This window comes from Hevea brasiliensis, chromosome 14 (assembly GCF_030052815.1).
Source record: "Hevea brasiliensis isolate MT/VB/25A 57/8 chromosome 14, ASM3005281v1, whole genome shotgun sequence".
Taxonomy (NCBI): Eukaryota; Viridiplantae; Streptophyta; class Magnoliopsida; order Malpighiales; family Euphorbiaceae; genus Hevea; species Hevea brasiliensis.
The window spans coordinates 2,320,440-2,346,404 of NC_079506.1; the positions used below are offsets into that span (position 1 = coordinate 2,320,440).

At 31.3% G+C, this 25,965-nt stretch overlaps 1 protein-coding gene across 2 annotated transcripts; it reads left to right on the forward strand.

The window, feature by feature from the left end:
- The first annotated feature begins 1,436 nt into the window (after window positions 1–1,436).
- Window positions 1,437–25,624, forward strand: LOC131173324 (GATA transcription factor 27-like). Of its 2 annotated transcripts, XM_058135470.1 has the most exons (5): window positions 1,439–1,544; window positions 2,040–2,173; window positions 2,293–2,366; window positions 24,950–25,313; window positions 25,395–25,624. In XM_058135470.1, exons 1-5 carry the CDS (start codon window positions 1,488–1,490, stop codon window positions 25,414–25,416), a joined length of 651 nt encoding a protein of 216 aa, XP_057991453.1. In that variant the 5' UTR covers window positions 1,439–1,487; the 3' UTR covers window positions 25,417–25,624. The 2 variants fall into 2 exon arrangements, with proteins under 2 accessions (XP_057991452.1, XP_057991453.1); XM_058135469.1 differs by having other exon boundaries at window positions 1,437–1,544; window positions 2,040–2,366.
- Window positions 25,625–25,965: the final 341 nt, after the last annotated feature.

A 25,965-nucleotide genomic window follows, 5' to 3' on the forward strand; every position in this document is an offset into this window, starting at 1 on the left:
ACAATTTTTTAAATTAGATTATTTGACAAAGCTTTTATGTATTTATTGTCAGAGATATTCCCATTAGGGGAGAACATTCGGTTAGTTGAATTGAATCGAATCGAATTTTTAACTAATTATATTATTAAATGACTTTGAAATTATTAATTGAATTCAACTAAAATTGAGAGAAAATTGAAATTAACAAAAATATAAAATATTCAATCGGTTATTAGTTACAACTAGAGTAACAAAAAAACTAAAAAAATATATTTTATATTATTAATTAATTAAATGTTAATAAAAATATATTTATAATTTTTTTATATATAAAACATAATAAATATGATTTAATATTAATAAGAGAATAATTATAAGTTAAATGTTATTATAAAATATAAAAATAATAATTATAAATAATATATTATTAATAAAATTATAATTAATATATTAATTAATAAAAATTCAGTTATTTTGATTGCTAAAACAAAAGTAATTACACTGAAAATTGAAAATTAAAAATTATTATTATTATTAATTGAAAATTAAACTAAACCGAACTTATTCTTATCGAAATAATCGAAATTCATCAATTTGATTCGGTTAAAACTGAATAATGTATACCCTAATTCTCATGATAGTTTTTACGTATCATGATTAAATTATCTATTCAAGTGATTTTAATAATGCACTCTTTCATATTAATTTTATACACTTAGAATAAATAAATTTTAAGTGATGTATAACAAAATCAAACCCTGATTAATTAAGAATAAAGACTCTCGTTCTTATTAAATCAACTGACCCTATTATATATTTATATAAAAAAAAAAACACTATTAGATTTTGACAAAGCAATTTCACGCATACATATAAATGTCTGAATTCTGAGCACTATAATTGCCAATTTAAAAGAAAGCAATTTGTAGAGAATCCAAATATTCTCAAAATAAATTTGTAAAGAATATCCAAAGAAAGAAATGGGTTAAAAAAAAATACAAGAATTGTAGGAATTTCCATTATTAGATATAAAACTTTAATTACATTTCACTATCTTTTTCCTTCTGCAACACATTCATGGAATCATGGTTGTTATCTCCTTATTAGACTCACCATTGTCAAATTAATGAAATTAATCCTACAATTGTCATTGAGCAAGTGTTTTCCACTATATATCATCTAATATTGCATAGTAAAATTCCCATCAATTCCCCCATTAACCCTAATCATCTAACATCAGGCCAATTACTAATCATCGCCTTGGTAAGTTATTGCTTCACCAACTAGATAATCAGACGCGAGTCCCTTCTCAAGCAGATTCTTCCTTTTGTTCCTATCAATCAATAGTCGTTTCTAGTTATTATTCCCTCCCCACCACTTATATTAAATTTTTATTTTTTATGTAAGTTGTTTGACTTAATTTTTGTTTTTCTTGTAGATTCATTTGGATTTGTCTATTGTTTCATTGGGTTGAGATCTTGAAGCAAATTTGAAGTTGGATTAATTTTATGAGCACTGTGTCAATATGGGAAAACAAGGGCCTTGTTATCATTGTGGCACTAATAGTAAGCCTTCTTCACTTCTCTTTTAATTTGTTTCAAGAAAAGATAACTTCTCACTATATGAATGTACTTCTAATATCATACACCTTCAACTTTCAAGTTATGATAATCAATTTAAGTAAATAGCTTATCATATAATATTAAATTATATATTTAATTAATAAATTTTAATTTAACGATGTTGAAATCATTTCTAAAATCATAAATTTTGAAATTTAAATTTTATTCAAAATCAAATGAATTATAAAAATACAGATACTAATACTCAATAAATGTAATTTTTGAAGATCCGTTTAAGAGGAAATCATTCTATTCTATTTTTTTAAAGATTTTTCTTATTTAAATTCAATTTATCATAAATTTAAAATATAAAATGAGATTCACTTATTATATATATAAATCTCATGTATTTATGTATTGAATATACGGACTGAATCTGGACAAATTTTCCTTTCTATTAACTTTATTTAATTTCTCTTTTCCCTATCTTTGGAACAGGCACTCCACTATGGAGAAATGGGCCACCTGAGAAGCCAGTGTTATGCAATGCCTGTGGATCAATGTACAGGATTAGAGGAAGTCTTGCAAACTATACACCTAAGCATGCCCAAGGACAACCAACTGCTAAAAGGGTAAGAATTAAATCCAAGTCGGCTCCAAAGAAATGCAAATTGATAAGTACTGAAGAAAACTTCTCCATTGACGTTTGCCATTCTCCTGCTTCTGATGATTTTACAACCAATAAATCTAGCTCAGAATCTGCAATATCATGTTCTCAGAGCTGCTACAATGTAAAAGAAGAAGAGAATGGAGGTGAAAGTCCAGGTAAGTTTGCAGTCTGCATTCTATAACACCATTGAAAAATTGAGATTTTGCTGTCCAAAATACTCCTAGTGCCTGTATCTTCATTCACATAATTGTGATGTTCAACTTCCAAAGGTCTTATATTCTAGGGGTGAGCAGAATTCTATTCAAATTGAAAAATTTTATCGAATGGATTTAGTTGGGAAACTCAATTTAATTTTTTGTAGTAATTTGGTTTTTCTTATTTAAGAAATTTTATTTATTTAGTTCAGTTTTATTTTTTGAGACAGAAAAATAAATTAAACTGAACTGAATAATTTTTTTAATTAGTTATTATAAGGCTTTAAATTAGAATTAAAATAAGAAATATAGCCAAAATTGAGTCAGAAATGAGTTCAAAATAAGTAAAAAAAAAATTAAGATGGAGTTTAAATCAAACTGAATTGAACCAGTTCAGTTCAGTTTTATTTAATTTGCAAAAAATTATTCAGTTTTTTAATTTGATTTGATTTAATTTTCTTTCTAATTTGCCAAAAATTTTGATTTTGTTCAAATTTTTTATTGTTTTTAAAACTGAACCGAATCAAACCCTTTGATTCTTGCCCCGCACTTAGACCTGTTAAAACTCTGGACAGAACAAGGCAGGTAGGCAAATTTAAGCATATGGTTATGGTTTGCAGGTGGATTAATCCAGGGAAGCTTGTGGAAGTCTGGTATACCTTCAAGAAAGAGGTCTGTAAACGTTCAACGCTGTCTTACACTCATTGAAAGACTTCAAAGGGAGCTTTGCAATATTTTGAAGAATGATCCTTCCATCTTGTCTGAAAATGAAGACGATGATCTTCTCATTTATAATGCAAACAACCTGCAAGTATCCTGCAATGAAATTGGCCTTGGAGGCTTTCTTCTCAAACCCAATACCACCACCACTACTACTACTACTACCACAGAAGTTGCACCACCACCAGCTGAGCCTAAGAAACACTCCTCAGCAGTAGATATCAAGGATTCTGCTTTGAGTCTCAAAGTAGATCCTCATCATCCATGTAAGTAATAGATTTTTGTCACTGTTTATGAATAAATAGCGCATTGATAACATGTGATTTATTTTTAGCTTAGCTCATATTTATACTATTTTTGGGACTATATTTGATATGCATATAACTTTTTGGACGTCTATCAGGTGATCGCCCTTTAGAGATAGCTCTGCACATTTGTATAACGAGTATTTTTATTGCTCTTGTGTTATTTGTGTCATTTTAGAGTCTAAGATACTAGTATTACTCTTAGGATGCTAGAGTTTATTTTATGTGCTTGAAATGCCAACACTATCTATAAGAAAGCGTATTGCGAGTGTATGAGGATATTACAGAAATTATGATATTTCAGTATATTTATTTTTGTAATATTTTGACAACGTAAATTTTATTTTACCATAGTTATGTGATTTGGAAAAAAAAATGATATTTATTCTCGTATAGCAGATCGATACACTTAAGTACTGAAATATTATATGTTTCCCTTTATTATTTATTTATCCACTCACTGAGTTTGTATTATCTCCACCTAACTCATCAATTTTGTAGGTTATATAAGGTGATTATTGATATCAATTGATGGTTTCAAAGCTCTCATTGGTTAGACTCCACGGTCTTGGGAAGAAAAGGAACGATAAGGTATGGTATTACATGGAGCTTTGTGGTGGATTATGAATAGGAGGAGCTTGTCCAAATGGATGAAACATGCCCTTGATCAACATCTCAAAAAGGCTAAGTGATGGTGGATTATGAATAAGCACAACTTCTCCAAATGGAGAAATAAGATCCTCGATCAAGATCCCAGAAAGGCTAAGTGATAGTTGATTATGATAAGTGGAGCTTATCTAGATGGAGGAAGGCGAAGCTTTTCCAGATGGTGGAACAAGACCCTTGATCAATATTCCATAAAGGCTGAGTGATGATGAATTATGAATAGGTAGAACATGTTCAGATGGAGGAGCAGGACCCTTGGTCAATATCATAGAAAGGTTAAGTGATTGTGGATTATGAATAGGTAGAGCTTATCTAGATGGAGGAATAGAACCTTTGATCAATATCCTATAAAAGTTAATATGTCATGACCCAATCCCATGGGCCAGACTGGCACTAAGATCTGGGTGGATATAAAGCCCCCGAGGCTCGACGTAAGTCTTACTGTTCCCAAATCTATATCAAAGGCCCAAAAACTAAGGTCCAACATGTAAATAAAATAAAAATAAAATATTTCATTTTAATTCAAATCAACCCAACCCAATGAATATCAGCTACTAAAGCAAGGGGAGCCCAGCTTAACCCTATTACTACCATTTACAAATTATTTATATATCATAAAAATTTTCGTTAAGTAAAAATCAGTAACTCAATTTGACACTGTCTCTAACAAGATCCATAATACTACAAAAACATGTGAAGTTCTAAATTTCAAATTTTGAAAATAATAAAATAAATAAATAACTGATGTTAAACCTGCGAGGGAGAAAGCAGGTTACTCTAAAAAAAGAACTCCTCCTGTAGCCTGGAAAAATGGTGAACAGGAGTGAGCGTTCGACTCAGAGAGTAAATATTTATTTTACATATAATTTCTATAACTATCTAATTCTAATGCATTATTGGAAATGAAGTGCATCATTTTCATACAAGTCACACAAATCATATTAAGTCACATCAAAGATAATCTGGAATACTCAGGTACTCGGGTTAAATCCATACTCATACATACGTATATGGGGAGTTGATCTCTCTATCCAGCTCTCTAAATCCAAGGCCTGCCAGCAAGATCAACTCAAGCCGGACTTTCGCTTAATAATCCATATGCGGGGGTCAGCGAGATCAACTCAAAGCCGTACTCTCCCCGATTTCCTAAAAAAGGACAGGGTCCCAAGCGAAACTAGCTCAAGCCAATTTGCCCATCCTACCCATATCCATCACACCACAACACACAGCTCTAGATTATCAAAACACAATAACTAAGGAAATATCATCAAGTATAAATACAAAACAGGGCATGCCTGATATTTAACTATATAAATATAAGTATAAGTGATGCATGAGCATGCTAGAAATATAATGATATTGAAATTATAAATAAAATAAATATCTATTTATAGTGTATCGGGAACTATTGTGGCTGCTAGGTGAAAAAAAAATAGCTGACCTCGATCACCTATTTAATTATATTATAAATTTATTAGTACTAATTCAAAATAAGACTATAAAAAGACAATAGACAGCCTAATTCATGCCAAAAATCTGATAAAATTTTTCCTATACTTAGGACCTATTCAACCTGCAAAATGATTCAAATAACACTTATAAACTCAACACATATCTCATCAATATCATATGGCCCCTCCTGAACCCTCCAACTCAGGCAAATTTCACATAATATCAATTCAATTATAATGTTTAAAACGGATATTTTGCAAAAGTCATTCTAGCTAGCTCTAAAATTTCTAAAATTTTGTCCCGCAGTCCTTAGCAATATTATAGACCTAACGCAAAAGGAATTATAATTTTCTAGCTACCCGTGAATATTTTATGGAATTTTATTCTAAACTCAACACTATAAAATTGAAGAAACTCTGAGTTTGGGTTTACCTGTGCCAATTTTGACGCTTGGAATGCATACAGGGAGTCTGAAAATGGTGGGGTAGCCTATAACTTTGACCTGGTTTCAAAGTGATTCCGGCAGCTTATCTGCTCGGCCCGAAATTATAGATCCGGACGACGGTCGAATTGCCACAAAATGAAAGTACCTACGCAAAGCTCATAACACTAGGGGTTAGATTAAAATATTTATATTTACATATAAAGTAATTATTTGAAAATTAAGGGTGTTACATAAGAGATGATGGAATATGAATGGGTAGAGTTTGTTCAGATGGAAGAATAGTACCTTTGATCAACATCTTATAAAGTTCCTATAAAGCTTGTTCAGATGGAGGAACAAGACCCTTTATCAACATCCCAAAAAGGCTAAGTGGTGGTGGATTATGAATAGGTGAAGCTTGTCCAAATGGAAGAACATGACCCTTTATCAACATCCCAAAAAGCACAAGTGATGGTGGATTATGAATCGGCGGAGTTTATTCAGATGGAGGAACAGGGCCCTTGATCAACACCCTAGAAAGGTTAACTGATTGTGGATTATGAATTGGCAAAGCTTGTCCAGATGGAGGAACAAGACCCTTGATCAACATCCCAGAAAGCACAAGTGATGGTGGATTATGAATCGGCGGAGTTTATTCAGGTGGAGGAACAGGGCCCTTGATCAACACCCTAGAAAGGTTAACTGATTGTGGATTATGAATTGGCAAAGCTTGTCCAGATGGAGGAACAGGACCCTTGATCAACATCCCAGAAAGGCTAAGTGATGGTGGATTGTCTAGATGGAGGAATAGGACCCTTTATCAATATCCTAGAAAGGCTAAGTGGTAGTGGATTGTGAATAGGTGCAGCTTGTCCAAATAGAGGAACATAATCCTTTATTAACATCCTAAAAAGACTAAGTGATGATGGATTATAAATAGGTGAAGTCTGTCTAGATGAAGGAATATGACCCTTGAACAACATCCCAAAACTCCAATACCTCAACAGTGGTGGATCATAAATAGGCAGGCTCTGTCCAGATGGAGGAACAGTGCCCTTACGCAATTCTCCAAAATTGATGGATGAATGATCCTCATAAGCCAATTTAGCTTCAAAAAGACAGAGCAAAAACAATGACCAATAGAAGCATAGAAAATATGCAAAATGGAGTTCTACTAATCTTTGCCATTATTTTCATTTGCTTCAAAAATGTTTCATATCATCCTTTAAATATAGGTGGATGATCCTTTGGCAAGCAAAATTTTCTATTCTATCGTTTTAAATTTATTCAGCTAAAATATAAAATAATTATTATTTCCAATATATATTCTTAATGTATTAGTTTTCATTACCAATTTATGCTTCATTCCACATTAATATAAACATCACTAAGTTAGGAAACACATGATTTTTTTTTTCAATTCACTGTTTTGGTTGAATTAGAAAATAATATATATATATATATATATATATATATATATTTTCTCTTTTTAAAAAATTTACCATATAAATTATTTAAATCTTTTTAATGTTGTGTTTGAATTCATATGTATTTCTCTATCTATAAAAAAAATACGAATTACTTAAAGCAGTTGAAGAGCGTTTGACAATGATGAATGACATTAATTAAATTCCTATAAATAAGTTAATTAATTTGAAATATTATAAGGAATCTTAGAAATTAATTTCATAATATTTTTTGAATTTTATTTACATTAATAAACTCTTTAATTAAAAAAAAATTGCAAATGGATTATATTTTAATCCAATTAAAATAATTAAATAACGAATATTAATAAATTTTATAAATGTAATGATATTGAAATCTTTCATAAAATTGTGAAGTGACCCATATTTAAATTTTTTATGAAAATTAAATAAATAACAAAAATAAATATAAACAAACATATAAGTCCAAAGTTTGACACCTTCGCATATGTAATAAATAAAAATATGAGTAAATTACTGTTGTTCATGAGTTCAATCAAAATTTAATAGTTGGTCCACTCAATAAAAATGTCTCTTGCTTATTCAAAATGGAACTATTTAATCCTTCAATTACAGATTTTGTTGATCAAAGATAAGTTGCCTCGGTCACAAGAGAGAGAGAATAGTTTTAAATTCCGAAAATACCCCTTCTTCCCCTTGACCTACCACTCCACCTTCCCTTATTTCCCATGAATGCGCCATTGTTTCTACAGAAAGCTTACTACTCACTTGCAATTTAAGAGTAAGGTGCTTTTCCATAGTTAACATCCTCCAATCCAAATGAAGCCAAATTAGACAAGAATGTAAAAACTCAAATCAACTAAATCAAAACTTGAAAATAAAATCAGTAAACAATTGCCGAGGCAAGCCTAGGAGGCCGAAGCCCCACTCTCCCCTGCCATCTCAATTGATCAAACCCATGCCTCCTTGCAAGCCCAATTCCTAATCCCCCTTAACCTCAAAATCCCCTGTAATTTCACCAATTACAGGCAACAGCCTGCAGGACCTGAGGCAGTAAGTAGCTGTTGCAATGCTGTTGTGACTCTTCAGGGAGCTGGCCAGGCAATGCGCCAGTCAAAAGAATTGAGTCATCTTGCTTCTCATTTATCAAAAGATATAGAGAAGCATAAAGGGAAAAAAAAATAAAGAAAAAAAATAATTTTCTCTCCTTATTTAGATAGCTTTTTTGAATAGTGTAATATATATTTTATTTTTTTATTTACCATTAAAATAAATAATTTTAGATTAAAATATAATTTTATTTAAATTTTTTATTTATTTTCTTTTTAAATTGAATAGAAAATTATTTATGGGTCCACATTAATTATATTTTCCTTCCTTGTGTCCTTTTTCCTTTTATTTTCTTAATTTTCAAATTAGTCAAAATTATATGAACAACAAAAATAACGATGGGCTTTAATTCAGTAATATTAATGTTGTCTTTAAAATTATGGGATCTCAACTTTGAATCCCAATCGAAGCTAATTATATCATATATATGAAGAGACATACTATGCACTGTTGAATAGAATGCAAGCATCAAACTGTGAGAATGTTATAGATTATGGTTTATTGATGGAGATCTATTACTTAGGCAAACAAGAATGCCTTAGGAACATTCCAAAATTTCAAGCCTTTTCAGATGGAGGAACAAAATCTTAAGGCATCATCTTAAAATTCCAATGCTTAAATTGTGGTGGGTTATGAATGGGACTGGGTGGACTTGGACCAGATGGGGGAACAGGACCCTTAGGCAGCATCCCAAAATTCAAATTCTTAATTTCTGGTGGATTATGGATTGGTGGCTCACCCCCAGATAGAGGAACAGAACCTTTAGGTAGCATCACAAAATGTAATGGTGGTAGGTTATGAATGGATTTAGTGGGTTGAGAAATGGGAATGTCTTTGGGTGGAATAGCAGAATTCTCAAGTTTGTATGTGGAAGAAGCCCATTTCAGCCTTTCATTGTCCACATCCAAACCAGAGGAATGAGCCTTGGTATCCAACTTGGCATCAAGAAAACAGAAAGCAAAAACAAGTAACAACAGAAGCACAGAGAATACCCACATTGGATTTCTTCTAGCTTCTGCCATTCTTTCACTGGTTTCTTAGTCCCTAGCGCCTAGTGCTTCAAAACATGTTTCATAACCCCTTTAAATATGAATAGACTAGTAGACTACCCTTTGAGAAAGAAATGATTTTCATTACACTCTACCATTGATTAATTGAATTTCAGTGCAAATTTATTTGTTCCTTCAATGTTAGATATCACATAATTAGGAAAGAAATCAACCCAGATTTTCTATTTTCCTTTCCATTTAAGGCACCATTTCCTTGTTGATTTCCATAAAGGTAAAAAAGCTTAAAAATCTATAAATTTTATTTATTTATTTATTTTTATTTAATGATATTGTAATTTAAATCACACTTTAGTCTTGAAAATTTTAAATTTAGCTACTATTTGTTTGTCTTACTTCTGATATTAAAAAATATTTTAATCCCTTAAAATTTTATATTTTCACAGATGAAATTACCATTTAAGGTACAATATGTTTACAAGATGAGTGGAACAAAAATGTAGAGATTAAGATGAATGTTTAATAGCACAATAATAAATAAAATTAGGGAAGTAGTATCACAGGATTTACAGTTTTGGATATTGAAGTGAATCTAATGTTTAACAGAGTTGAATGGCAAAAAATAATTTATATAACCGACCTCAATTATAGTTTCGATTAAAACTTAGTTGTAGTTGTATAATATATTCACATCAAGCTTCTATATAAACAAAATGAAGCATTATATAATCATAGAACAATTTTTTAAATTAGATTATGTGACAAAGCTTTTATGTATTTATTGTTAGAGATATTCCCATTAGGGGAGAACATTCGGTTTGTTGAATCGAATCGAATCGAATTTTCAACTAATTATATTATTAAATGACTTTAAAATTATTAATTGAATTCAACTAAAATTGAGAGAAAATAGAAATTAATGAAAATATAAAATAATCAATTGGTTGTTAGTTATAACTAGAGTAACAAAAAACTAAAAAAATATATTTTATATTATTAATTAATTAATTAAATATTAATAAAAATATATTTATAATTTTTTTATATATAAAACATAATAAATATGATTTAATATTAATAAGAGAATAATTATAAGTTAAATGTTATTATAAAATATAAAAATAATAATTATAAATAATATATTATTAATAAAATTATAATTAATATATTAATTAATAAAAATGCAATTATTTTGACCGCTAAATCAAAAGTAACTAAAAATCGAAAATTAAAAATTATTATTACTATTAATTGAAAATTAAACTCAACCGAACTTATTCATACCGAAATAATCGAAATTAATGAAAATATAAAATAATCAATTGGTTGTTAGTTATAACTAGAGTAACAAAAAACTAAAAAAATATATTTTATATTATTAATTAATTAATTAAATATTAATAAAAATATATTTATATTTTTTTTATATATAAAACATAATAAATATGATTTAATATTAATAAGAGAATAATTATAAGTTAAATGTTATTATAAAATATAAAAATAATAATTATAAATAATATATTATTAATAAAATTATAATTAATATATTAATTAATAAAAATTCAATTATTTTGACTGTTAAGTCAAAAGTAACTACACTGAAAATCGAAAATTAAAAATTATTGTTACTATTAATTGAAAATTAAACTCAACCGAACTTATTCATACCGAAATAATCGAAATTCATCAATTTGATTCGGTTAAAACTGAATAATGTATACCCTAATTCTCATGATAGTTTTTATATATCATGATTAAATTATCTATTCAAGTGATTTTAATAATGCACTCTTTCATATTAATTTTATACACTTAGAATAAATAAATTTTAAGTGATGTATAACAAAATCAAACCCTGATTAATTAAGAATAAAGACTCTCATTCTTATTAAATCAACTGACCCTATTAGATATTTATTAAAAAAAAAAAAAAACTCTATTAGATTTTGACAAAGCAATTTCACACATACATCTGAACTCTGAGCACTATAATTGCCAATTTAAAAGAAAGCAATTTGTAGAGAATCCAAATATTCTCAAAATAAATTTGTAAAGAATATCCAGAGAAAGAAATGGGTTAAAAAAAAGACAAGAATTGTAGGAATTTCCATTATTAGATATAAAACTTTAATTTCATTTCTCTATCTTTTTCCTTATCCAACACATTCATGGAATCATGGTTGTTATCTCCTTATTAGACTCACCATTGTCAAATTAATGAAATGAATCCTACAATTGTCATTGAGCAAGTGTTTTCCACTATATATCATCTATTATTGCATAGTAAAATTCCGATCAATTCCCCCCATTAACCCTAATCACCTAACATCAGGCCAATTACTAATCATCACCTTAGTAAGTTATTGCTTCACCAACTAAATAATCAAACGTGAGTCCCTTCTCAAGCAAATTCTTCCTTTTGTTCCTATCAACCTATTAATAGTCGTTTCTAATTATTGTTCCCTCCCCAATGCTTCTATTAAAATTTTATTTTTTATGTAAGTTGTCAGACTTAATTTTTGTTTTTCTTGTAGATTCATTTGGATTTGTCTATTGTTTCATTGGATTGAGATCTAGGAGCAAATTTGAAGTTGGATTAATTTTATGAGAATTGTGTCAATATAGGATGTCACGACCCAACCTATGGGCCGGATCGGCACTAGGCCCTGGCCAGCCTAAAGCCCCCGAGACTCGTAGTAAGCCTAACTATTCATTAACTCAATTCTAAGGCCCATTTGGGCCCAATTTCAAGAATTTAACCGAACAGAGTCCTGCCATAAAATGGACCTTTCAACGAGGAGTTTTTGACTCACCCGACCTGTAAATACAATATATAATCAATTGGGGAGCTCAGCTCACCCTCCACATACTCAATATGTCATAAAAATAAATGGGAGCTCAGCTCCCTCATCCAATCCAACAAACATGCATATAATAATAAATTTACAGGCCCAACATAACAATTATATTACAGTCCCAAACAAGGGCCTTGTTATCATTGTGGCACTAATAGTAAGCCTTCTTCACTTCTCCTCTTTTAATTTCTTTCAAGAAAAGATAACTTCTCACCATATGAATGTGCTTCTAATATCATACACCTTCAACTTTCAAGTTATAATAATGAATTTAAGTAGATGTTGACAAAGCAATTTCACACATACATCTGAACTCTGAGCACTATAATTGCCAATTTAAAAGAAAGCAATTTGTAGAGAATCCAAATATTCGCAAAATAAATTTGTAAAGAATATCCAGAGAAAGAAATGGGTTAAAAAAAAGACAAGAACTGTAGGAATTTCCATTATTAGATATAAAACTTTAATTTCATTTCTCTATCTTTTTCCTTCTCCAACACATTCATGGAATCATGGTTGTTATCTCCTTATTAGACTCACCATTGTCAAATTAATGAAATGAATCCTACAATTGTCATTGAGCAAGTGTTTTCCACTATATATCATCTAATATTGCATAGTAAAATTCCCATCAATTCCCCCCATTAACCCTAATCACCTAACATCAGGCCAATTACTAATCATCGCCTTAGTAAGTTATTGCTTCACCAACTAGATAATCAAACGCGAGTCCCTTCTCAAGCAAATTCTTCCTTTTGTTCCTATCAACCTATTAATAGTCGTTTCTAATTATTATTCCCTCCCCACCGCTTATATTAAAATTTTATTTTTTATGTAAGTTGTCGGACTTAATTTTTGTTTTTCTTGTAGATTCATTGGGATTTGTCTATTGTTTCATTGGATTGAGATCTTGGAGCAAATTTGAAGTTGGATTAATTTTATGAGAATTGTGTCAATATGGGATGTCACGACCCAACCTATGGGCCGGACCGGTACTAGGACCTGGCCAGCCTAAAGCCCCCGAGACCCGTAGTAAGCCTAACTATTCATTAACTCAATTCTAAGGCCCATTTGGGCCCAATTTCAAGAATTTAACCGAACAGAGTCCTGCCATAAAATGGACCTTTCAACGGGGAGTTTTTTACTCATCCGACCTGTAAATACAATATATAATCAATTTGGGGGCTCACCTCACCCTCCACATACTCAATATGTCATAAAAATAAATGAGAGCTCAGCTCCCTCATCCAATCCAACAAACATGCATATAATAATAAATTTACAAGCCCAACATAACAATTATATTACAAGCCCAACATAACAATTATATTACAGTCCCAAACAAGGGCCTTGTTATCATTGTGGCACTAATAGTAAGCCTTCTTCACTTCTCCTCTTTTAATTTGTTTCAAGAAAAGATAACTTCTCACCATATGAATGTGCTTCTAATATCATACACCTTCAACTTTTAAGTTATAATAATGAATTTAAGTAGATTTTGACAAAGCAATTTCACACATACATCTGAACTCTGAGCACTATAATTGCCAATTTAAAAGAAAGCAATTTGTAGAGAATCCAAATATTCTCAAAATAAATTTGTAAAGAATATCCAGAGAAAGAAATGGGTTAAAAGAAAGACAAGAATTGTAGGAATTTCCATTATTAGATATAAAACTTTAATTACATTTCTCTATCTTTTTCCTTCTCCAACACATTCATGGAATCATGGTTGTTATCTCCTTATTAGACTCACCATTGTCAAATTAATGAAATGAATCCTACAATTGTCATTGAGCAAGTGTTTTCCACTATATATCATCTAATATTGCATAGTAAAATTCCGATCAATTCCCCCCATTAACCCTAATCACCTAACATCAGGCCAATTACTAATCATCGCCTTAGTAAGTTATTGCTTCACCAACTAGATAACCAAACGCGAGTCCCTTCTCAAGCAAATTCTTCCTTTTGTTCCTATCAACCTATTAATAGTCGTTTCTAATTATTATTCCCTCCCCACCGCTTATATTAAAATTTTATTTTTTATGTAAGTTGTCGGAATTAATTTTTGTTTTTCTTGTAGATTCATTTGGATTTGTCTATTGTTTCATTGGATTGAGATCTTGGAGCAAATTTGAAGTTGGATTAATTTTATGAGAATTGTGTCAATATGGGATGTCACGACCCAACCTATGGGCCGGACCGGCACTAGGACTAGGACCTGGCCAGCCTAAAGCCCCCGAGACCCGTAGTAAGCCTAACTATTCATTAACTCAATTCTAAGGCCCATTTGGGCCAAATTTCAAGAATTTAGCTGAACAGAGTTCTGCCATAAAATGGACCTTTCAACGGGGAGTTTTTGACTCACCCGACCTGTAAATACAATATATAATCAATTGGGGAGCTCAGCTCACCATCCACATACTCAATATCTCATAAAAATAAATGGGAGCTCAGCTCCCTCATCCAATCCAACAAACATGCATATAATAATAAATTTACAGGCCCAACATAACAATTATATTACAGGCCCAACATAACAATTATATTACAGTCCCAAACAAGGGCCTTGTTATCATTGTGGCACTAATAGTAAGCCTTCTTCACTTCTCCTCTTTTAATTTGTTTAAAGAAAAGATAACTTCTCACCATATGAATGTGCTTCTAATATCATACACCTTCAACTTTCAAGTTATAATAATGAATTTAAGTATATTTTGACAAAGCAATTTCACACATACATCTGAACTCTGAGCACTATAATTGCCAATTTAAAAGAAAGCAATTTGTAGAGAATCCAAATATTCTCAAAATAAATTTGTAAAGAATATCCAGAGAAAGAAATGGGTTAAAAAAAAAGACAAGAATTGTAGGAATTTCCATTATTAGATATAAAACTTTAATTACATTTCTCTATCTTTTTCCTTCTCCAACACATTCATGGAATCATGGTTGTTATCTCCTTATTAGACTCACCATTGTCAAATTAATGAAATGAATCCTACAATTGTCATTGAGCAAGTGTTTTCCACTATATATCATTTAATATTGCATAGTAAAATTCCCATCAATTCCCCCCATTAACCCTAATCACCTAACATCAGGCCAATTACTAATCATCGCCTTAGTAAGTTATTGCTTCACCAACTAGATAACCAAATGCGAGTCCCTTCTCAAGCAAATTCTTCCTTTTGTTCCTGTCAACCTATTAATAGTCGTTTCTAATTATTGTTCCCTCCCCACCGCTTATATTAAAATTTTATTTTTTATGTAAGTTGTCGGAATTAATTTTTGTTTTTCTTGTAGATTCATTTGGATTTGTCTATTGTTTCATTGGATTGAGATCTTGGAGCAAATTTGAAGTTGGATTAATTTTATGAGAATTGTGTCAATATGGGATGTCACGACCCAACCTATGGGCCGGACCGGCACTAGGACCTGGCCAGCCTAAAGCCCCCGAGACCCGTAGTAAGCCTAACTATTCATTAACTCAATTCTAAGGCCCATTTGGGCCCAATTTCAAGAATTTAACCGAACATAGTCCTGCCATAAAATGGACCTTTCAACGGGAGTTTTTGACTCCCCGACCTGTAAATACAATATATAATCAATTGGGGAGCTCAGCTCACCCTCCACATACTCAATATGTCATAAAAATAAATGGTAGCTCAGCTCCCTCATCCAATCCAACAAACATGCATATAATAATAAATTTACAGGCCCAACATAACAATTATATTACAGGCCCAACATAACAATTATATTACAGGCCCAACATAACAATTATATTACAGTCCCAAACAAGGGCCTTGTTATCATTGTGGCACTAATAGTAAGCCTTCTTCACTTCTCCTCTTTTAATTTCTTTCAAGAAAAGATAACTTCTCACCATATGAATGTGCTTCTAATATCATACACCTTCAACTTTCAAGTTATAATAATGAATTTAAGTAGATTTTGACAAAGCAATTTCACACATACATCTGAACTCTGAGCACTATAATTGCCAATTTAAAAGAAAGCAATTTGTAGAGAATCCAAATATTCTCAAAATAAATTTGTAAAGAATATCCAGAGAAAGAAATGGGTTAAAAAAAAGACAAGAATTGTAGGAATTTCCATTATTAGATATAAAACTTTAATTACATTTCTCTATCTTTTTCCTTCTCCAACACATTCATGGAATCATGGTTGTTATCTCCTTATTAGACTCACCATTGTCAAATTAATGAAATGAATCCTACAATTGTCATTGAGCAAGTGTTTTCCACTATATATCATCTAATATTGCATAGTAAAATTCCCATCAATTCCCCCCCATTAACCCTAATCACCTAACATTAGGCCAATTACTAATCATCGCCTTAGCAAGTTATTGCTTCACAAACTAGATAATCAAACGCGAGTCCCTTCTCAAGCAAATTCTTCCTTTTGTTCCTATCAACCTATTAATAGTCGTTTCTAATTATTGTTCCCTCCCCACCGCTTATATTAAAATTTTATTTTTTATGTAAGTTGTCGGACTTAATTTTTGTTTTTCTTGTAGATTCATTTGGATTTGTCTATTGTTTCATTGGATTGAGATCTTGGAGCAAATTTGAAGTTGGATTAATTTTATGAGAATTGTGTCAATATGGGATGTCACAACCCAACCTATGGGCTGAACCGGCACTAGGACCTGGCCAGCCTAAAGCCTCCGAGACCCGTAGTAAGCCTAACTATTCATTAACTCAATTCTAAGGCCCATTTGGGCCCAATTTCAAGAATTTAACCGAACAGAGTCCTGCCATTAAAATGGACCTTTCAACGGGGAGTTTTTGACTCACCCGACCTATAAATACAATATATAATCAATTGGGGAGCTCAGCTCACCCTTCACATACTCAATATGTCATAAAAATAAATGGGAGCTCAGCTCCCTCATCCAATCCAACAAACATGCATATAATAATAAATTTACAGGCCCAACATAACAATTATATTACAGGCCCAACATAACAATTATATTACAGTCCCAAACAAGGGCCTTGTTATCATTGTGGCACTAATAGTAAGCCTTCTTCACTTCTCCTCTTTTAATTTCTTTCAAGAAAAGATAACTTCTCACCATATGAATGTGCTTCTAATATCATACACCTTCAACTTTCAAGTTATAATAATGAATTTATGTAGATTTTGACAAAGCAATTTCACAGATACATCTGAACTGTGAGCACTATAATTGCCAATTTAAAAGAAAGCAATTTGTAGAGAATCCAAATATTCTCAAAATAAATTTGTAAAGAATATCCAGAGAAAGAAATTGGTTAAAAAAAAGACAAGAATTGTAGGAATTTCCATTATTAGATATAAAACTTTAATTACATTTCTCTATCTTTTTCCTTCTCCAACACATTCATGGAATCATGGTTGTTATCTCCTTATTAGACTCACCATTGTCAAATTAATGAAATGAATCCTACAATTGTCATTGAGCAAGTGTTTTCCACTATATATCATCTAATATTAAATAGTAAAATTCCCATCAATTCCCCCCATTAACCCTAATCACCTAACATCAGGCCAATTACTAATCATCGCCTTAGTAAGTTATTGCATCACCAACTAGATAATCAAACGCGAGTCCCATCTCAAGCAAATTCTTCCTTTTGTTCCTATCAACCTATTAATAGTCGTTTCTAATTATTGTTCCCTCCCCACCGCTTATAATAAATTTTTTTTTTTTTTATGTAAGTTGTCGGACTTAATTTTTGTTTTTCTTGTAGATTCATTTAGATTTGTCTATTGTTTCATTGGATTGAGATCTTGGAGCAAATTTGAAGTTGGATTAATTTTAGGAGAATTGTGTCAATATGGGATGTCACGACCCAACGTATGGGCAGGACCGACACTAGGACCTGGCCAGCCTAAAGCTCCCGAGATCCGTAGTTAGCCTAACTATTCATTAACTCAATTCTAAGGCCCATTTGGGCCCAATTTCAAGAATTTAACCGAACAGAGTCCTGCCATAAAATGGACATTTCAACGGGGAGTTTTTGACTCACCCGAATTGTAAATACAATATATAATCAATTGGGGAGCTCAGCTCACCCTCCACATACTCAATATATCATAAAAATAAATGGGAGCTCAGCTCCCTCATCCAATCCAACAAACATGCATATAATAATAAATTTACAGGCCCAACATAACAATTATATTACAGGCCCAACATAACAATTATATTACAGTCCCAAACAAGGGCCTTGTTATCATTGTGGCACTAATAGTAAGCCTTCTTCACTTCTCCTCTTTTAATTTGTTTCAAGAAAAGATAACTTCTCACCATATGAATGTGCTTCTAATATCATACACCTTCAACTTTCAAGTTATAATAATGAATTTATGTAGATTTTGACAAAGCAATTTCACAGATACATCTGAACTGTGAGCACTATAATTGCCAATTTAAAAGAAAGCAATTTGTAGAGAATCCAAATATTCTCAAAATAAATTTGTAAAGAATATCCAGAGAAAGAAATTGGTTAAAAAAAAGACAAGAATTGTAGGAATTTCCATTATTAGATATAAAACTTTAATTACGTTTCTCTATCTTTTTCCTTCTCCAACACATTCATGGAATCATGGTTGTTATCTCCTTATTAGACTCACCATTGTCAAATTAATGAAATGAATCCTACAATTGTCATTGAGCAAGTGTTTTCCACTATATATCATCTAATATTGCATAGTAAAATTCCCATCAATTCCCCCCATTAACCCTAATCACCTAACATCAGGCCAATTACTAATCATCGCCTTAGTAAGTTATTGCATCACCAACTAGATAATCAAACGCGAGTCCCATCTCAAGCAAATTCTTCCTTTTGTTCCTATCAACCTATTAATAGTCGTTTCTAATTATTGTTCCCTCCCCACCGCTTATAATAAATTTTTTTTTTTTTTATGTAAGTTGTCGGACTTAATTTTTGTTTTTCTTGTAGATTCATTTAGATTTGTCTATTGTTTCATTGGATTGAGATCTTGGAGCAAATTTGAAGTTGGATTAATTTTAGGAGAATTGTGTCAATATGGGATGTCACGACCCAACGTATGGGCAGGACCGACACTAGGACCTGGCCAGCCTAAAGCTCCCGAGATCCGTAGTTAGCCTAACTATTCATTAACTCAATTCTAAGGCCCATTTGGGCCCAATTTCAAGAATTTAACCGAACAGAGTCCTGCCATAAAATGGACATTTCAACGGGGAGTTTTTGACTCACCCGAATTGTAAATACAATATATAATCAATTGGGGAGCTCAGCTCACCCTCCACATACTCAATATATCATAAAAATAAATGGGAGCTCAGCTCCCTCATCCAATCCAACAAACATGCATATAATAATAAATTTACAGGCCCAACATAACAATTATATTACAGGCCCAACATAACAATTATATTACAGTCCCAAACAAGGGCCTTGTTATCATTGTGGCACTAATAGTAAGCCTTCTTCACTTCTCCTCTTTTAATTTGTTTCAAGAAAAGATAACTTCTCACCATATGAATGTACTTCTAATATCATACACCTTCAACTTTCAAGTTATAATAATGAATTTAAGTAGATCTTGACAAAGCAATTTCAGACATACATCTGAACTGTGAGCACTATAATTGCCAATTTAAAAGAAAGCAATTTGTAGAGAATCCAAATATTCTCAAAATAAATTTGTAAAGAATATCCAGAGAAAGAAATGGGTTAAAAAAAAGACAAGAACTGTAGGAATTTCCATTATTAGATTTAAAACTTTAATTACATTTCTCTATCTTTTTCCTTCTCCAACACATTCATGGAATCATGGTTGTTATCTCCTTATTAGACTCACCATTGTCAAATTAATGAAATGAATCCTACAATTGTCATTGAGCAAGTGTTTTCCACTATATATCATCTAATATTGCATAGTAAAATTCCCATCAATTCCCCCCATTAACCCTAATCACCTAACATCAGGCCAATTACTAATCATCGCCTTTGTAAGTTATTGCTTCACCAATTAGATAATCAAACGCGAGTCCCTTCTAAAGCAAATTCTTCCTTTTGTTCCTATCAACCTATTAATTGTCGTTTCTAATTATTATTCCCTCCCCACCGCTTATATTAAAATTTTATTTTTTATGTAAGTTGTCGGACTTAATTTTTGTTTTTCTTGTAGATTCATTGGGATTTGTCTATTGTTTCATTGGATTGAGATCTTGGAGCAAATTTGAAGTTGGATTAATTTTATGAGAATTGTGTCAATATGGGATGTCACGACCCAACCTATGGGCCGGACCGACACTAGGACCTGGCCAGCCTAAAGCCCCCGAGACCCGTAGTAAGCCTAACTATTCATTAACTCAATTCTAAGGCCCATTTGGGCCCAATTTCAAGAATTTAACCGAACAGAGTCCTGCCATAAAATGAACCTTTCAACGGGGAGTTTTTTACTCATCCGACCTATAAATACAATATATAATCAATTTGGGAGCTCAGCTCACCCTCCACATACTCAATATGTCATAAAAATAAATGAGAGCTCAGCTCCCTCATCCAATCCAACAAACATGCATATAATAATAAATTTACAGGCCCAACATAACAATTATATTACAAGCCCAACATAACAATTATATTACAGTCCCAAACAAGGGCCTTGTTATCATTGTGGCACTAATAGTAAGCCTTCTTCACTTCTCCTCTTTTAATTTGTTTCAAGAAAAGATAACTTCTCACCATATGAATGTGCTTCTAATATCATACACCTTCAACTTTCAAGTTATAATAATGAATTTAAGTAGATTTTGACAAAGCAATTTCACACATACATCTGAACTCTGAGCACTATAATTGCCAATTTAAAAGAAAGCAATTTGTAGAGAATCCAAATATTCTCAAAATAAATTTGTAAAGAATATCCAGAGAAAGAAATGGGTTAAAAGAAAGACAAGAATTGTAGGAATTTCCATTATTAGATATAAAACTTTAATTACATTTCTCTATCTTTTTCCTTCTCCAACACATTCATGGAATCATGGTTGTTATCTCCTTATTAGACTCACCATTGTCAAATTAATGAAATGAATCCTACAATTGTCATTGAGCAAGTGTTTTCCACTATATATCATCTAATATTGCATAGTAAAATTCCCATCAATTCCCCCCATTAACCCTAATCACCTAACATCAGGCCAATTACTAATCATCGCCTTAGTAAGTTATTGCTTCACCAACTAGATAACCAAACGCGAGTCCCTTCTCAAGCAAATTCTTCCTTTTGTTCCTATCAACCTATTAATAGTCTTTTCTAATTATTGTTCCCTCCCCACCGCTTATATTAAAATTTTATTTTTTATGTAAGTTGTCGGAATTAATTTTTGTTTTTCTTGTAGATTCATTTGGATTTGTCTATTGTTTCATTGGATTGAGATCTTGGAGCAAATTTGAAGTTGGATTAATTTTAGGAGAATTGTGTCAATATGGGATGTCACGACCCAACCTATGGGCCGGACCGGCACTAGGACCAGGCCAGCCTAAAGCCCCCGAGACCCGTAGTAAGCCTAACTATTCATTAACTCAATTCTAAGGCCCATTTGGGCCCAATTTCAAGAATTTAACCGAACAGAGTCCTGTCATAAAATGGACCTTTCAACGGGGAGTTTTTGACTCCCCGACCTGTAAATACAATATATAATCAATTGGGGAGCTCAGCTCACCCTCCACATACTCAATATGTCATAAAAATAAATGGGAGCTCAGCTCCCTCATCCAATCCAACAAACATGCATAAAATAATAAATTTACAGGCCCAACATAACAATTATATTACAGGCCCAACATAACAATTATATTACAGTCCCAAACAAGGGCCTTGTTATCATTGTGGCACTAATAGTAAGCCTTCTTCACTTCTCCTCTTTTAATTTGTTTCAAGAAAAGATAACTTCTCACCATATGAATGTGCTTCTAATATCATACACCTTTAACTTTCAAGTTATAATAATGAATTTAAGTAGATTTTGACAAAGCAATTTCACACATACATCTGAACTCTGAGCACTATAATTGCCAATTTAAAAGAAAGCAATTTGTAGAGAATCCAAATATTCTCAAAATAAATTTGTAAAGAATATCCAGAGAAAGAAATGGGTTAAAAAAAAGACAAGAATTGTAGGAATTTCCATTATTAGATATAAAACTTTAATTACATTTCTCTATCTTTTTCCTTCTCCAACACATTCATGGAATCATGGTTGTTATCTCCTTATTAGACTCACCATTGTCAAATTAATGAAATGAATCCTACAATCGACATTGAGCAAGTGTTTTCCACTATATATCATCTAATATTGCATAGTAAAATTCCCATCAATTCCCCCCATTAACCCTAATCACCTAACATCAGGCTAATTACTAATCATCGCCTTAGTAAGTTATTGCTTCACCAACTAGATAATCAAACGCGAGTCCCATCTCAAGCAAATTCTTCCTTTTATTCCTATCAACCTATTAATAGTCGTTTCTAATTATTGTTCGCTCCCCACCACTTATATTAAAATTTTATTTTTTATGTATGTTGTCGGACTTAATTTTTTTTTTTTCTTGTAGATTCATTTGGATTTGTCTATTGTTTCATTGGATTGAGATCTTGGAGCAAATTTGAAGTTGGATTAATTTTATGAGAATTGTGTCAATATGGGATGACACGACCCAACCTATGGGCCGGACCGGCACTAGGACCTGGCCAGCCTAAAGCCCCCGAGACCCGTAGTAAGCCTAACTATTCATTAACTCAATTCTAAGGCCCATTTGGGCCCAATTTCAAGAATTTAATCGGACAGAGTCCGGCCATAAAATGGACATTTCAACGGGGAGTTTTTGACTCACCCGACCTGTAAATACAATATATAATCAATTGGGGAGCTCAGCTCACCCTCCACATACTCAATATGTCATAAAAATAAATGGGAGCTCAAATCCCTCATCCAATCCAACAAACATGCATATAATAATAAGTTTACAGGCCCAACATAACAATTATATTATAGGCCCAACATAACAATTATATTACAGTCCCAAACAAGGGCCTTGTTATCATTGTGGCACTAATAGTAAGCCTTCTTCACTTCTCCTCTTTTAATTTGTTTCAAGAAAAGATAACTTCTCACCATATGAATGTGCTTCTAATATCATACCCCTTCAACTTTCAAGTTATAATAATGAATTTAAGTTTACAACTTATCATATAATATTAAATTATTAAATTATATATTTTGAAATCATTTCTAAAATCATTTCTAAAATCATAAATTTTGAAATTTAAATTTTAATCAAAATCAAATGAATTATAAAAATACAGATACTAATACTTAATAAATGTAATTTTTGAAGATCCGTTTAAGAGGAAATCATTCTATTATATTTTTTTAAAGATTTTTCTTATTTAAATTCGATTTATCATGAATATAAAATATAAAATATAAAATGTGATTCACTTATTAAATATATAAATTTCATGTATTTATCTATTGAATATATGAACCGAATCTAGACAAATTTTACTTTCTATTAACTTTATTTAAATTTCTCTTTTCTCTATCTTTGGAACAGGCACTCCACTATGGAGAAATGGGCCACCTGAGAAGCCAGTGTTATGCAATGCCTGTGGATCAAGGTACAAGATTAGAGGAAGTCTTGCAAACTATACACCTAAGCATGCCCAAGGACAACCAACTGCTAAAAGGGTAAGAATTAAATCCAAGTCGGCTCCAAAGAAATACAACCAACAAATCTAGCTCAGAATCTGCAATATCATGTTCTCAGGGCTGCCACAATGTAAAAGAAGAAGAGAATGGAGGTGAAGGTCCAAGTAAGTTTGCAGTCTACATTCTATAACACCATTGAAAAATTGAGATTTTGCCCTCCAAAATACTCCTAGTGCGCTGTATCTTCATTCAGATAATTGTGATGTTCAACTTCCAAAGGTCTTATATTCTAGGGGTGAGCAGAATTCTATTCAAATTGAAAAATTTTATCGAATCGATTTAATTGGGAAACTCAGTTTAATTTTTTGTAGTAATTTGGTTTTTCTTATTTAAGAAATTTTATTTATTTAGTTCAATTTTATTTTTTGAGACAGAAAAATAAGTTAAACTGAACTGAATAATTTTTTTAATTAGTTATTATAAGGCTTTAAATTAGAATTAAAATAAGAAACATAGCCGAAATTGAGTTAGAAATGAGTTCAAAATAAGTAAAAAAAAATTAAGATGGAGTTTAAATCAAACTGAATCGAACCAGTTCAGTTCAGTTTTATTTAATTTGCAAAAAATTATTTAATTTTTTAATTTGATTTGATTTAATTTTCTTTCTAATTTGTCAAAAATTTTGATTCTGTTCAGGTTTTTTATTGTTTTTAAAACTGAACCGAATCAAACCCTTTGATTCTTACCCCGCACTTAGACCTGTTAAAACTCTGGACAGAACAAGGCAGTTAGGCAAATTTAAGCATATGGTTATGGTTTGCAGGTGGATTAATCCAGGGAAGCTTGTGGAAGTCTGGTATACCTTCAAGAAAGAGGTCTGTAAATGTTCAACGCTGTCTTACACCCATTGAAAGACTTCAAAGGGAGCTTTGCAATATTTTGAAGAATGATCCTTCCATCTTGTCTGAAAATGAAGAGGATGATCTTCTCATTTATAATGCAAACAACCTGCAAGTATCCTGCAATGAAATTGGCCTTGGAGGCTTTCTTCTCAAACCCAATACCACCACCACTACCATTACTACTACCACAGAAGTTCCACCAGCTGAGCCTGAGAAACACTCCTCAGCAGTAGATATCAAGGATTCTGCTTTAATTGAGTCCCAAAGTAGATCCTCATCATCCATGTAAGTAGTAGATTTTTATTATTGTTTATGATTTTATATATATACGTGTTACAACTCAAATTTTGCCTTGTATCAATGCAGGGGTGGGTTTCAAGAAAATTGAACCAGTTGCAGATGGCTAGCTTCAAGGGCAACTGGGCAAGAGCAGGTGGAACCATATTAAAAAACTGTAGTCACATTTTTATTTTTTCATTTTTGCCATCCATTGAAATCTCAAAAATGTACTTCTTTACATTAATTTGATGTATTTATTTTTAACAGTTTGCAGTAAAACTAAATTTGACTGATAAATTATAAGATTAATTTTATTATTTTTTTTTCATTAAGTAGATTTTATAATTAATATTAATTTATAGTTACCCATTCTATTCAATTGGCATAAATACAAATTTTTAATAGAATTTATGATTTTTTTATAAAAATATTTGTATATTTTAATATTAATTAGTCATAGCACATTTCTAATATCACTTTTAATAAGAGTTAATAAAAATAATTTTTAATACAAAATAATGATAAATTATCAATAAAATAAAATTTTAAAAATTAAATTATTAAAAAATTTGTGACTAAATTATTTTTATATTAAAAATAAAGATAAGACAGTTTAATCATTTGTATTAAAATTAATGATAAGTTAAAAAAATTTTAA